The sequence below is a fragment of the Gobius niger genome, assembly GCF_951799975.1.
Source record: "Gobius niger genome assembly, chromosome: 3".
NCBI classification, from domain to species: Eukaryota; Metazoa; Chordata; class Actinopteri; order Gobiiformes; family Gobiidae; genus Gobius; species Gobius niger.
This window is the reverse complement of record NC_136854.1, coordinates 42,382,411-42,396,901: the sequence shown is the minus strand read 5'-3', so window position 1 is coordinate 42,396,901 and position 14,491 is coordinate 42,382,411. Positions and strand designations below refer to the sequence as shown.

At 37.9% G+C, this 14,491-nt stretch overlaps 1 protein-coding gene across 1 annotated transcript; it reads right to left on the bottom strand.

Annotated features, from left to right (window-relative positions):
* Window positions 1-2,161: 2,161 nt before the first annotated feature.
* On the bottom strand, window positions 2,162-11,368 carry lgals2b (lectin, galactoside-binding, soluble, 2b). The gene is made up of 4 exons (XM_079553515.1): window positions 11,280-11,368; window positions 6,143-6,216; window positions 5,814-5,985; window positions 2,162-2,345 (listed from the first exon to the last, which is right to left on the bottom strand). Exons 1-4 carry the CDS (start codon window positions 11,280-11,282, stop codon window positions 2,199-2,201), a joined length of 396 nt encoding a protein of 131 aa, XP_079409641.1. The 5' UTR covers window positions 11,283-11,368; the 3' UTR covers window positions 2,162-2,198.
* Window positions 11,369-14,491: the final 3,123 nt, after the last annotated feature.

Sequence of the window (14,491 nt, the reverse complement as noted above, 5' to 3'; positions counted from 1 at the left end):
CTGAGAGTAAGAAAAACGTCAGAATAAGCTGTTTTTAGTGGGAAAATTTGTAAAAAAAAAAAAAAAAAAAAAAAAAAATAACCTTATTTTCTGACATTCAAACTCAATAAATGGGGCTTAAGGGATTAAATAATAAAAAATCCCTCGGAAAAAATCTTCCAAATATTGTTCAGTCCGAGGCTGGAAAATGTGAAGTCTTTAGGTCCGACTGACGTGGACATAGTGTCGCCACAATGACAGAAAAATGTGTTTGGAGAAAAAGGCCTTTAAATTGCATTCTCCCATATAAGTCTATGGGAGAACATTGAATCAGCGCAATATTTAAACATGTTACTGTGAAGATTAGGCATATTTTCTGTTTCCGGGTGAAAGCTTATATGTTCAGAGACCAATTTGGCCCAAAATCTGAAAACTGAAAAAATTGAGTTTTGCCTGTAGTGTCTCCCCTTAAATGTGGAATAATGTTGAGTCAGATGGGTTTCATTTTCCCTTTAGAAACAACTTATTTCATATTTTTTGTTGGAGTGGACAAATGAAATACCTCAGTTTTATCTAAAAATGTACATGTAGTGCATCTCCTGTATATTGACTGGACATTGGTGCTCATGGGGACCCCCGGTGGAGAACCGTGTTAATGCAGGGGCAAGACACGTTCAGTCCAAACTTGTCTCAATATTTTTCTTTGGTTCCTCAGAAACCGCCCTAACTTAACCCCTTAACTCCCGCCTGAACCGAGCACATTTTCTCCAGTTTGGCTTTAACCCAATCCAAAAGCTTCTGGAAAAAAAGGTGTGAAAATAGCGACAGAACTGAGACGAAAACAATGATGGAGATGTGACAAAAAGTGAGAAAACATTGACAAAAAAGTGACGAAAAAAGGCCCAAAAAAAAGAAAAAATGTACAAAAAAATTACAAAGAAAAGACAAAAAAAAATTACCAAAAATGTGACAAAAAAGTGACAAAAAATGACAAAAAAAGAAAAAAAATTACCAAAAATGTGACAAAATTTACAAAAAAATTACAAAGAAAAGACAAAAAAAAAATACCAAAAATTTGACAAAAATGTGACAAAAAAGTGACATTTTTTTTTAAAAAGTTGATTAAAAAAAAAGACAAAAAAGTTACAAAATGAGTTGAATACCCCCCCCCAAAGAAAAGAAAAAAAGGAAAAAATTACCAAAAATGTGACAAAAAAATGACAAAAAAAAGAAAAAAATTACAAAAAAAATACAAAAAAATTAACAAAAATGTGACAAAAAATGACAAAAAAAAGAAAAAAATTACAAAAAAATTACCAAAAATGTGACAAAATTTACAAAAAAATTACAAAGAAAAGACAAAAAATTACCAAAAATTTGACAAAAAAATGACAAAAAAAGAAAAAAATTACAAAAAAATTACAAAAAAATTAAAAAAAAGTAAAAAAAATTACAAAAAAATTTACCAAAAAATTACAAAGAAAAGACAAAAAAAATACACAAAATTTGACAAAAATGTGACTTGAATGTTAAAAAGTTGATTTTAAAAAAATACAAAAAAGTTACAAAATGAGTTGAATACCCCCCCCCCCAAAAGAAAAGAAAAAAAGGAAAAAATTACCAAAAATGTGATAAAAAAATGACAAAAAAAAGAAAAAAATTACAAAAAAATTACTACAAAATTGACAAAAATCTGACAAAAAATTACTAAAAAAAAGAAAAAAATTACAAAAAAATTACAAAAAAATTACAAAAAAATTACAAAAAAATTACAAAGAATTGACAAAAATGTGACAAAAAAGTGACAAAAAATGTACAAAAAATGTATAAAAAATTGATACAAAAAAAATGACAAAAAAGTTACAAAATGAGTTGAACACCCCCCCAAAAAGAAAAGAAAAAAAGGAAAATAGATCTTATGACGGGAGGAAAAAGATGCATTTAAATGAGCTTTGCAGATCTTAGCTTTCAAATGAGGTGTTACACTGGCCTACAGGATTTGGGTAAAGCTGAACTGTAGAAAATGCTCTCGGTTCAGGCGGGAGTTAAGAGGTTAAACAACAAACAAACAAAACAAAACGGGACACTTTGCTCTGGGATATAACATTTCAGTATGGCTCCCTCTGCTGGTCAGTATCACACGTTCAGAGCATCGACACAAACAGACTGGTTTGAACAGACTTTATTCTTGGTTAAAAACAGCCACACTGGGGTCAGGACTACTTGATCTTGATGCCGACGATGCGTGCGTCTCCGCTCACGTGGAAGTACTTGTATTTGACGTCTCCGAGTCGGTTGGGGAAGTCCATCATGGATCCGTCCGGGAGTTTGATGTAGAAGCGCTCCATGTTGAAGTTAATGTAGAACTGCGGAGACGAAACACTCGACTCAGGCTGTGTTTGATTTGAAATTATTATTATTCGAATTCAAAATCAAGTCAAATTGATTCATATTTTTTAGTTTTTAGTATTAATAATATGGATAATATGTTTGTTTTTTTTGTTTACAGTGAGTGCATTTGCTATTTCTGGGTTTGTTAATGCACTGAAAGGGGCTAGATGCAAGTTAGTCATTTTATACTCACTACTGCCACCTCAGGTCTTATGCGTAACTGCACCTTCTATATTAAAGGGATATTTAAGGATTTTTGACATAGGGCCTCATTTCCTAGTTATCCAGAGTGTTGCTGATTTCTGGAGATATTTTTTTATGTAATTCATGCAGTTCTTATGTTTGAAGAGTTTCGTGGCGCTAGGCTAATGCAAGGCTAGTGCATGTCTATGGTATCAGCTAGCCTGCATTAAAAACAGTGTGACCCGCTCCACAGAGCACCTGAGGCAAATCACTGATAACACCAGACTAACCATATAAATGTCTGTGTCCAAAGAGCCATGTTTGGAATATAACTGACCTGCATCACATGAATGATCGCATTTTGTGGGACTATTTTCTAGCAGATCATTTGTTTTGTTTTGAGCTTTGAGAAACTTTATCTAGGATCAGGAAATGATGTGCACACCTGCCCTAATGACAGGCAGGATAACCACTCTGCCACAGGGAGGACTCTCTGTTCACTTTTATTTTCTGTGTGTTCATTTGCAGAATAATCTGAAAGCGGATGTTCACTGACGCACTATGTACCTTCCATCACCTTTATGAGCCAATAAAGCCCTGTATAGTTTACTGCAGTCAACAATAAACCGCTGTGGCCATTATCAGTTTGGACTTGGGACAATGTTATCTCAGTTACACGAGGTCAGGCCTGAACGAGGCTCCGTGCAGGACTGAGAGTCGTACATCCATATGAGCAGGTTATGGCTCTACGTGACGTCTCATGAAGCAAAAACTATCTTTCATTTCACAGGTTGAACCAAGAACAAAAAGGAAAATGGCCGTCATGGCGATACCACCCCCAGTGGCTCAGCACGGCTCCAGAAAGAGCGGTTCGTTATGAAACCCTATGGGGCAAAGATCTTTAATGAAACTCTAGACAGGACGTGAAATGGTTTCAACGACCATTTTGATACTTGTATTTATTTGCTAAACTGTAACTTTCATTTACTGTTTCATTTAGAACTACATTTACCCTCGAATGCCTCGGACACTTCCCGGTGCATAAGAGAAAAAAGTAGGAGGAAAAAGATCTGAGCTCTCGTAGATACTGAATTATTAAACAAATGGGCATTTCATGAGGGCTCCTGTCGCCTCAAACTAGGGATGCACCGATACCAGCATCGGGTATCGGGCCGATACCACATGCTTGTACTCATACTCATACTCATTAATGAGGTCCCGATATCAGAAACTGATACCATTTGACGTGTGGCCATTTGGCATCCGCACAGTAAAGTGAAGATTACTGTGCGGATGCCAAACTACTCCTGGTATTACTACGCCTTACAATATAGTTCCCCCTTTTATCCGCTTAGAAAATCCACATTGTTTAATTTTGTGTGATTATACTTTGTAGTGAAACACTTCACGTAACCATATTTAAATAGGGAAAACGTGGAAGAGCTTGGTAGCTTCTATCTTGACCTGTTTTGGAGCTATAGAGGAGAGAGGGAGAGGCTAAATGCTAACGCCGTCTGCGCTGTGTTTACGTGACTGAAGGCACGGGGGAAGATCAGACAGGTCCTAAAGAACTCGTCAAAGCTCAGGTATATCTCAGTATGTAAAAACGGTGGCCTGTTCCTTTAAAGAGGGGGTATTCTGCTTTTTTCAGTCTCATAGCACCAGTCTATATCACACTACAATGATAACAAACCTTCTGTTGGTCTGTAAATGCAGTAAATTAGAACAACTGCCTTGTATAAAATGTCTCTCTCAAAATGGCTGTAGTGAATGTCTTGAAATAGGCCTCTGTCTCTTTAAGAACCTCTGAGCCTTTCCGACACGCCCCCTCCACACGCTGTCTGTGGCATCAGTGGGGAGGGGGTTCTGCTGAGGAGCAGTGGTCGGTTACTCGGCTGGTGACGAAAGCTCGGAGGCGTCTCCAGGAGGTGGGGGCGTTCCTAGGAGGACTCAGGCAAACCTATCCCTCTGACCTATCCCAAATCGCCCCTGACACAGCTTTTTTTTTAATCTTTGTTACTGTCAAGTGGCTTAAACTTCAGTTGTTTCTGCACCAAAGTCACATCCTGTTAGCATCTGGAGCAGTTACAAGTTCTACATTTAAATATGTGTGAGGTTTTATCTTTGTATAATGTGTTTTAATGTGTCGACTAGTTCTCAGACGAATTTACCCACGGGTACAAATAAATTAACCTAACCTAACCTAACCTAACCTAACCTAACCTAACCTAACCTAACCTAACCTAACCTAACCTAACCTAACCTAACCTAACCAATTCAAAGTCTGTGCTACTGCCACTCCGCTCACTTTAGCTCAGTCAGTATTTAGAAAAAGTTATGAAACAAAGGCTGCCGAAAGAGTGGCGCTTCTATTAGTTTACAAGGCCAATCACAATATGGCCGCCAGACTTTCTCCAATGCGCTACCATGGCGATGGTTAGTGCTAGATCGTCTGCTCCGGAGGGACGGTCTGCTGTGAGTTTGTATAGTTGTTGGTTTGTCTAAAAATGCAAATAATCCTAATCCTTAAGGTTAACCCCTTTAACTCCCAGCTGAACCGAGCATATTTTCTCCAGTTTGGCTTTACCCCAATCCAAAAGCTTCTGGAAAAAAAGATGTGAAAATAGCAACAAAACAATGATGGAAATGTGACAAAAAAGTGAGAAAACATTGACAAAAAGTGATGAAAAATGTATGAAAAAGTGGCAAAAATGTCACTTTTTTGTCACATTTTTGCCACTTGTCAAAAAATGGACGAAAAAATGTCAAAAATGCGACAAAAAAAAATACAAAAAAATGACAAAAAATTGACGAAAAAATTTCAAAAATGTGACAAATTTTTTTTTTTTTTAATTGATAAAAAATTGACAGAAAAATGTCAAAAATGTGACAAAAAATTTATTAAAAATGGACGAAAAAATGGACGAAAAAAAAAAATGACAAAAATGTGATAAATTACAAATAAGTTATAAAAATGAGTTGAAAACCCAACAAAAAAATGTTGGAAAAAAAATCTGAGTTCAGGTGGGAGTTAAGAGGTTAACCATTTCCCTGGCCCTATCCTTAATTTGTGTCATGATATCTCACGTTTTCACAGCAGACTGTCCCTCCGGAGCAGACGATCTAGCACTAACCCATGGCGATGTCCTATCTAGAGTTTCTTTGCGATGAGGGATGAAGCGAGAGTTCCCTCCTGCGGCGACTACGATCCGGATGAACTTAATCTTAATCTGTTCAGGCGTGAGGTCGGCGAGCGGCACCTTGCACTCCTCCCCCCGGCAGAAGGGGAAGTTCGTGTCCCGCTGCTCGTCCCCCCAGCAGTCCCCGGATTTGGAGTTGCAGACGATGGTGTTGCAGTCCGAGCCGTAGTCGAAGCGCGGGTTGAAGTGCAGCGCGATGTTCTCCGGGTCGTGGCCGATGTCGATGGCGAAGCTGCGCAGAGAGAAAGAGAAAGAGAAGAGAAGAGAAAGAGGAAGAACAGCGTGGATCAGTGAGGGGGGGTCTTTGGGGAACGAACGCCTCGGACAGGTCGGGTCGGGAGCATGTTTGTAACCCCATCGTCAGAGCTCGAGTGTCGGTGGAAACTCACTAGCAGCAGTCGTCCTGGCACTTGACCCGGATCTTGAACTCCTGCCCCTCCTTAAACGCCATGTCCGTCACTTTCTGCCAGAGAAACAGAGACACAATTACATGATGTCAAAGTCGTCAATGTCATTCTTTGTCGGCTTGTTCTGGTTCTCATGACAATTATCCTTGATTATTATTATTATAAGAAGCAGAATGAGCCCGAAAACCACTTTGGAAAAGCTTGGCTCCACTGCCATCGATGTGGGAGCTTGAAGGTTCTGCGCTGTGTCGTGGATTTTCTTACTTAAAGGGACTATAAGGAGTTTAAAAATGTTAAAATTAAGTATTTTCCTCCCCCTACATGTTCCAGCCATGTCCTAGTGTGTAGAATGAGCTCAGACCTGTTCACCACAACTGCCTCTAAAATCCTGTACGGTCACTCAAAAAGCTGTCACTTCGGCCCGAATTGCCGTCATGCACGAGCTTAATATAGAAGGTGCAGTTACACATATGGCCTGAGGTGGCAGTAGTGAGTATAAAATGGCGAACTTGCTTCCAGCCCCTTTAAAGGAACAGGCCACCGTTTTTACATTCTGAGATATGTTCTTACCTGAGCTTTGACGAGTTCTTTAGGACCTGTCTGATCTTCCCCCGTTCCTTTCAGTCACGTAAACACAGCGCAGACGGCGTTAGCATTTAGCCTCTCCCTCTCTCCTCTATAGCTCCAAAACAGGTCAAGATAGAAGCTACCAAGCTCTTCCACGTTTTCCCTATTTACATATGTAGCTTCTGTAGCTTCTATCTTGACCTGTTTTGGAGCTATAGAGGAGAGAGGGAGAGGCTAAATGCTAACGCCGTCTGCGCTGTGTTTACGTGACTGAAGATCAGACAGGTCCTAAAGAACTCGTCAAAGCTCAGGTAAGAACATATCTCAGTATGTAAAAAACGGTGGCCTGTTCCTTTAATAAAGCTTAAGAGATGTTTGTCTGGTCAACATGTGAAGTTTATTACGCATGCGGAGATCGTACGCACAGGAGAATCTGGGTGTAAATCCGCGGAGCAAGGTTTTATACGCACACATCAAAAGGCGGGACAACAGAACAAAGACACGGTGATACATTTGGAGATGGAAATGCAAGCGGCCAAAAGGAACAGGAAGAAACCGGTCTGGTTACCCAGCAGGGCGTCAGGCAGTGTGGTTACCAGCTTAACTTTAACTAAACTTGTCACAACAGCTGTATCTTCTGTATTTTCTGATGTTTTTCCTGGGATCTGCTGTAGCCCCTCCTCCAGTTTGGGGGTCTCTGTCCCGAGTAGCACCTCACCCTCCGCTCCTTCTCCAGCTCTTTCTCGTGTTCCTTTTTCCTACAGTGAAATCACTTGTTATGTCGACCACAGCGGCTTTCCTCTGCTCTTTGTTTCCACCACCACAATGTCTGCTTGGTCCATTCTGTCCGTCTGTATCTGGACGTCCCACAGGATCTCGGCTCGGTCATTCTCCACCATCTTTGGAGGTGTTCCCCACTTTGACCTGGGGGTTTCCAGCCCGTACTCTGCACAGATGTTCCTGTACACCAGGGGGTAGGCAAGTTTTCTTGGCGGAGGGACGATTATTTGCCCAGATCTTGGCAAAAATTGACTTAAAATTGCTTGAATAAAAGTTCTATGTTGAATTTGAGTCGGTTTGAACTAATCCAAGATACAAATTCTATAGCGCCAATGGAACAAGACTAAAACCCACTTGAAAATCAGACAAATCATTGTTTTTCACTTGAAATGACACAAAACTATCTGAATAACGACGACTAAAGGTTTTATCTCATCCAAGACCAGACCAAATCTACTCAAACCTTACATTTAATCAAAGGTTTGTTTTCTCATTTTTTTGTCACATTTTTGTCATTTTTTTGTCACATTTTTGTCATTTTTTCGTCGATTTTTTGTCAATTTCTTGTGACATTTTTTCCACTTTTTCATCAATTTTTAGTCCCTTTTTAGTCATTTTTTTGTCAATTTCTTTTGACATTTTTGTGACATTTTTTCCACTTTTTCATCAATTTTTAGTCCCTTTTTAGTCATTATTTTGTCAATTTCTTTTGACATTTTTGTGACATTTTTTCCACTTTTTCATCAATTTTTAGTCCCTTTTTAGTCATTTTTTTTGTCAATTTCTTTTGACATTTTTGTGACATTTTTTCCACTTTTTCATTAATTTTTAGTCCCTTTTTAGTAATTTTTTTGTCAATTTCTTTTGACATTTTTGTGACATTTTTTCCACTTTTCCATCAATTTTTAGTCCCTTTTTAGTCATTTTTTTGTCAATTTCTTTTGACATTTTTGTGACATTTTTTGCACTTTTTCATCAATTTTTAGTCCCTTTTTAGTCATTTTTTTGTCAATTTCTTTTGACATTTTTGTGACATTTTTTCCACTTTTTCATTAATTTTTAGTCCCTTTTTAGTCATTTTTTTGTCAATTTCTTTTGACATTTTTGTGACATTTTTTCCACTTTTTCATCAATTTTTAGTCCCTTTTTAGTCATTTTTTTGTCAATTTCTTTTGACATTTTTGTGACATTTTTTGCACTTTTTCATCAATTTTTAGTCCCTTTTTAGTCATTTTTTTTGTCAATTTCTTTTGACATTTTTGTGACATTTTTTCCACTTTTTCATCAATTTTTAGTCCCTTTTTAGTCATTTTTTTGTCAATTTCTTTTGACATTTTTGTGACATTTTTTCCACTTTTTCATCAATTTTTAGTCCCTTTTTAGTCATTTTTTTGTCAATTTCTTTTGACATTTTTGTGACATTTTTTCCACTTTTTCATCAATTTTTAGTCCCTTTTTAGTCATTTTTTTGTCAATTTCTTTTGACATTTTTGTGACATTTTTTCCACTTTTCCATCAATTTTTAGTCCCTTTTTAGTCATTTTTTTGTCAATTTCTTTTGACATTTTTGTGACATTTTTTCCACTTTTTCATCAATTTTTAGTCCCTTTTTAGTCATTTTTTTGTCAATTTCTTTTGACATTTTTGTGACATTTTTTCCACTTTTTCATCAATTTTTAGTCCCTTTTTAGTCATTTTTTTGTCAATTTCTTTTGACATTTTTGTGACATTTTTTCCACTTTTTCATTAATTTTTAGTCCCTTTTTAGTCATTTTTTTGTCAATTTCTTTTGACATTTTTGTGACATTTTTTCCACTTTTTCATCAATTTTTAGTCCCTTTTTAGTCATTTTTTTGTCAATTTCTTTTGACATTTTTGTGACATTTTTTCCACTTTTTCATCAATTTTTAGTCATTTTTTTGTCAATTTCTTTTGACATTTTTGTGACATTTTTTCCACTTTTTCATCAATTTTTAGTCATTTTTTTGTCAATTTCTTTTGACATTTTTGTGACATTTTTTCCACTTTTCCATCAATTTTTAGTCCCTTTTTAGTCATTTTTTTGTCAATTTCTTTTGACATTTTTATGACATTTTTTCCACTTTTTCATCAATTTTTCGTCACATTTCCATCATTGTTTCCGTCTCAGTTCTGTCGCTATTTTCACACCTTTTTTCCAGAAGCTTTTGGATTGGGGTAAAGCCAAACTGGAGAAAATGTGCTCGGTTCAGGCGGGAGTTAAGGGGATAATAAAGTAATCAATTTTTGAGAGTTTTACGAGATTTAGATTAATAAAGTTTAATTCAAACATCCTCATGCAAACACCTTACTAATACCTAACTAAAAATCCATGAAATTCCGCTTCCTTATCGCCAAAGTGTAATGAGTAACCTGTTAAACATTGTCAGTGGAGGAACAAGAGTGAGAAAGAGGAAGAGCCGACCCGAGAGGGCGGATTTAGTGACAGAGAAGTCATAAAGACATAAAGACATAAAGCCCAGTTCGATATCTCCCCCACAGATAAGACGCCCTCGGATCCTCCCACACTCGGAGAGCCGGGAAATGAGTTCGTCCAGTTCACTTTCTCTGCATCTACAACCCATGAACAAAAACGCCGCCATTTTGGATCATGTTTCTAATGCGAAGAATGTCAAACTGAACCTGACCAATTAGAATAAACTTAATGTGGGTCCATAACTGCACAGGAGCACCAGAAAGGTTTAAGTCTGCGCAAATAAGAATAAATAAACTGATGCAACAGATAAAAATATAAATAGCATTTCTCGCCTGAACCGAGAGGATCTTTTTCTTCACGTCATCAGATTTTTTTCCATCATTTTTTTGTTGGGTATTCGACTCTTTTTGGGTAACTTTTTTTGTCCTTTTTTTGGGTCATTTTTGTCAAAAAATGTTTTGTCAAATTTTTATCACATTTTGTCATTTTTCTGTAACATTTTGTCACATTTTTGTAATTTTTTTCGTCGTTTTTTAATCAAATTTTTGTCATTTTTTGTCACATTTTTGTCGTTTTTTTCGTCGTTTTTTAATCAAATTTTTGTCATTTTTTTGTCACATTTTTGTCATTTTTTGTCAATTTTTTGTTATTTTTATGTCAAATTTTTATCACATTTTGTCATTTTTCTGTAACATTTTGTCACATTTTTGTCATTTTTTGTCACATTTTTGTCATTTTTTCGTCATTTTTTTAATCACATTTTTGTAATTTTTTTGTAACATTTCGTCACATTTTTCCGTCCGTTTTTTATCAAATTTTTGTCTTTTTTTTGTTATTTATTTGTCAAATTTTTAGCATATTTTGTCATTTTTCTGTAACATTTTGTCCCATTTTTGTCATTTTTCGTCCGTTTTTTATCAAAAAGACAAACAAACATAAAAAAAGGTGACACAACACAGCAGCAACGCGAGGAAAAAGATACGTTTTGTGGATCTTAGCTTTCAAATGAGGTGTTACACAGCCAGAGGACAGAATGCATTTGGTTCAGGCGGGTGGTAACAGGTTAATATTTAGTCAAAGGTCACTCAAAGCTGTGTAACTCATTTGAAACAGTATTGTATTGTATTACAAACATACTGCACAAAACTGTAACTACTATAATATATTACCATTTTAAAGTAACTTGCCCAAAACTGATCCTGATGAGGAAACGCCTTTGACACAATAATTTAAATTTCAAGAAATCATTGTCAAGCCAAAAGAAGTAAATCAGATGCAAAAAGTGGACGTTGTGAAAGGAAGTAAAGGCGTTCTCACCATGGTGGCGTTTCTTCAGTGGGTCGAGCCGCAGTGACAGAGTTTGACCTCGAGCTCCGCCTTTTATAAACAGCAGCCGCTCACGGTGCCAAACCAGAAGTTTAAACATCAACCAGAAACCACTTCAGGAAATGAGGAAGAGATGATGTGTGATGAGCACGTTGTTAAAGCAGTACTAAGTAACTCTTCCCCCTAGAGGCCATGAGCACAACTGCACAGGTGTCGTAGCAAGTTACGATTTTTTAATTTATTAATTGTCTTGGAGAGGAAATACTACGCTGACAGGAAAGGCGAAGGGAGAGAGGGTTACTGTGCATCCAATTATGCAATGGAAATATTTTTTTTCCACTCAAACTTGGCTGTGAATACTGTTTAAAGTGACGTTAGCCCACAGTTAGCTTTGCCCGTTAGCCTGTTAGCTTCTTCTTCGTGATTCCATTCGTGTGTATTGCAAGTTTGTGTCACGGAGGGTCGATTTTCTTCATTGCCAAAACACCAAGGGTCGAAACTCACAATTGTAGCCCAAAGTAAAGCACCTTTTTCTCTACAAATATAAGTTTTTCACATTTTGACATGAAAAAATAAATCTAGCAAAACCAGGTAACGTTTGAATGAACTGATTTTATTTGGCCTCGTGTCATTGGTCTTTACAGCAGATTGCACACTGCCCTCTTATTGGTCCCACAATGCCATGAAAGTACCGCAAACAGATGAGGAAGTGAGACAGAAAGATCAGACTGAATAAAAATGGACCAGTGGTTTAAGGAATGGCATATTTTTGCAATACAATAAAAAAAAAGAGTAATAAATAAAACCAAGGACACAAAAACTTGAATTCAAAATCAAGTTCAGGATATTACACATTGGCTCAGGTCTGTTCTTTAAAAGTACTTTTTACACACATCGGGTTCGTCGTCTTTTCATCTGACGAGTCACGCCCCCCCATTTTTCCAAAACTTTATTTACAATAATTACAAACACTTCCAGAAAAGTAAAGTCTCCCACTGCGGGATGATTAAACGTACAATTCTTAAGAAGGAAAAGCAGCGGCATGTCCACATTTAAAGAAAAAAAACAACTTTCTAAATCTCTAAAATCAGTAATTTCAGGTTTCTTTAAATTTCTTTACATTTTGAAATAATGTCTGAAGGAAAACTAGTAAGGAGTGAGCATAGCCATTTGAGCCTGCTCCTGGAAATGTGAACTTCTGCAGCCAAATTGCGTGTTATCCCCATACGAATGAACGGAGCCAGGCCCTATATCAAAGTACGACGAGGTATAGTTTGTCCATTTCATGGCATTTATATATTTTATGTGATTTCTTTGACATTAACATATTATTCGATGATGTTTAGTGGCCACTGGATGTGTTTCCGACTCCAAAAAAGAAGAAACTTGACTGAATTTGAGTTAGCATTTAGCTCAGAGGACACAATTTGTACCTATGCTATATACTATATTTTACCTTTAATCTTAAAGGGTCTAATCTGTACATTCATTCATATTTCTAATGAGGCTTTGACATCGCCGACATGTGATCAATGGGTTGACAACAGGTGAAAACTTCTGGATTGTTCATAAATATCTATATTTCAGGCTAACTGCTAATGCACATGCCTTTCCGTCCGGTGACTTTTGTTGTTTTGGTGGCCATTTTGAAAACCAATGTAGAATCATGCAGTACTACAACGTAACAATACTCTACTCACGATATAAAAGAAAGACAATTGACTGAGAGTTACTTTTTTATGTACTCGTAATCATTGCTGAAAACATGGCCCCGAAGACGCACGTTTATGTGATATAACCAGTGAGTCGGTGTTTAAGATGCTAGCATGCTACCGGTTAGCATGCTAACATCAGACCTGGCAACCCTGGCCTCCCCCATCTCATTTCTCTGTCAAAACAGCGGCACAAACGACTCATTTCATGGCCACACATGAAACAGCACAACTTTATATCACCAAAAGTTCACGAGAACCACCTTTTCAAGCTACATCTCAACCGCGAACAGAGTTTAGCGGGACTTACTGAGTTTGGAGACAAACTGTTCAGCGTCACCTAGCCGCTAACGGCAGGTAGCCTCTCTCCGCTTTCTCCTCCGTCTCCTCCGCCTCCTCCAACTCTGGGCTGAGGCTCGTCTCCTTTTCTTATTAAATCCACTGAAATACGTCCCGCAAGCCAAGTTGAAGGCCTTGTAGTAGCATTAGCCTAGCGCTGCGGCGTCGTGTAGTGTGGACCCCCCATTCTATATAAAATCGTTTAAGACAAGAAAAGTCGTGTAGTGTGTGCTGACATTAAGTTTTTGGTTAATATCTCACTCATTACTGGGAGAATCCACATGAAAGTCTGTGCATCCACTCACTACCGAAAACTGATGAGGTACAACATTTGCCAATTTTCGTTTTGGAGATTTCCCCATAGAATAGTATTGGCCCTGCCCTGCACCTGAGACTATGACATCATCACATTCTAGAACGTGACCCAGTAACGTGGAAACAGATCAAAACAATGATGTCATACACATTCCGGAACACAAATCCTATTGGCTGACAGATTATGACATCACATTCATATTAGCATATTCACACCGGATTCACATTTCAGAGATTTATCTGTGAATAGCTGGGCGTACTCTGAGCTGTCACGCACAGAAAAAGTGTTTATCGTGTTTAACCTGTGAAAGTGAACAGGAAATATCCATTTAGTCATGGACAGCAGTTCAACGCAGGACACAAGTCTGTCTGCGACGACCCAAATCCTCCTCCAAACCGTAGAAATGCTATATTCAGCTGATGTGGAGGCCTCCTGCTTAGAACCAGAGCAGGAAAGCTTTCCACTAACGTCTGAGCGTCTCTCGCCAGGCGTCACAACTGTACTCGCAGTCGATGAGACAAAGATGGAGCAACCAGAGGAGGACGCGGGAAACCAGTCTCCTCTCGACGAAATCATGCCAAAAATCTCCACAGAAACAGTTCAGCCGATCGTCGTGTCATTCCTGGACAGCCTGGGAACTTTGGATTTAAGTAAACGTGAATCCAGGGATGAACTAGCTGGAACGTGCATGGAGCTGATCACTTCCCTCTCGAATGTGATCCTGGACGCGTTCAGAAACCTCGTGCTCGATGGAACTGCGAGCCGTCTGCAGGTGTCTGAAGAGGCAGTGAACAAAGCCGTGCACAGAGGTCTCAGGGACAGTTTTAAGTCCGCGG

Bases quoted from the DNA above. Each gene is read 5' to 3' on its own strand.
- lgals2b (XM_079553515.1), bottom strand. The intron at 5,986-6,142 runs GTGAGTTTCCAC...CTCTCTGCGCAG, and splicing joins TGCCAGGACGACTGCTGCTA to CTTCGCCATCGACATCGGCC. The intron at 2,346-5,813 runs GTGCCGCTCGCC...TCGTCTCCGCAG, and splicing joins GCCGGGGGGAGGAGTGCAAG to TTCTACATTAACTTCAACAT.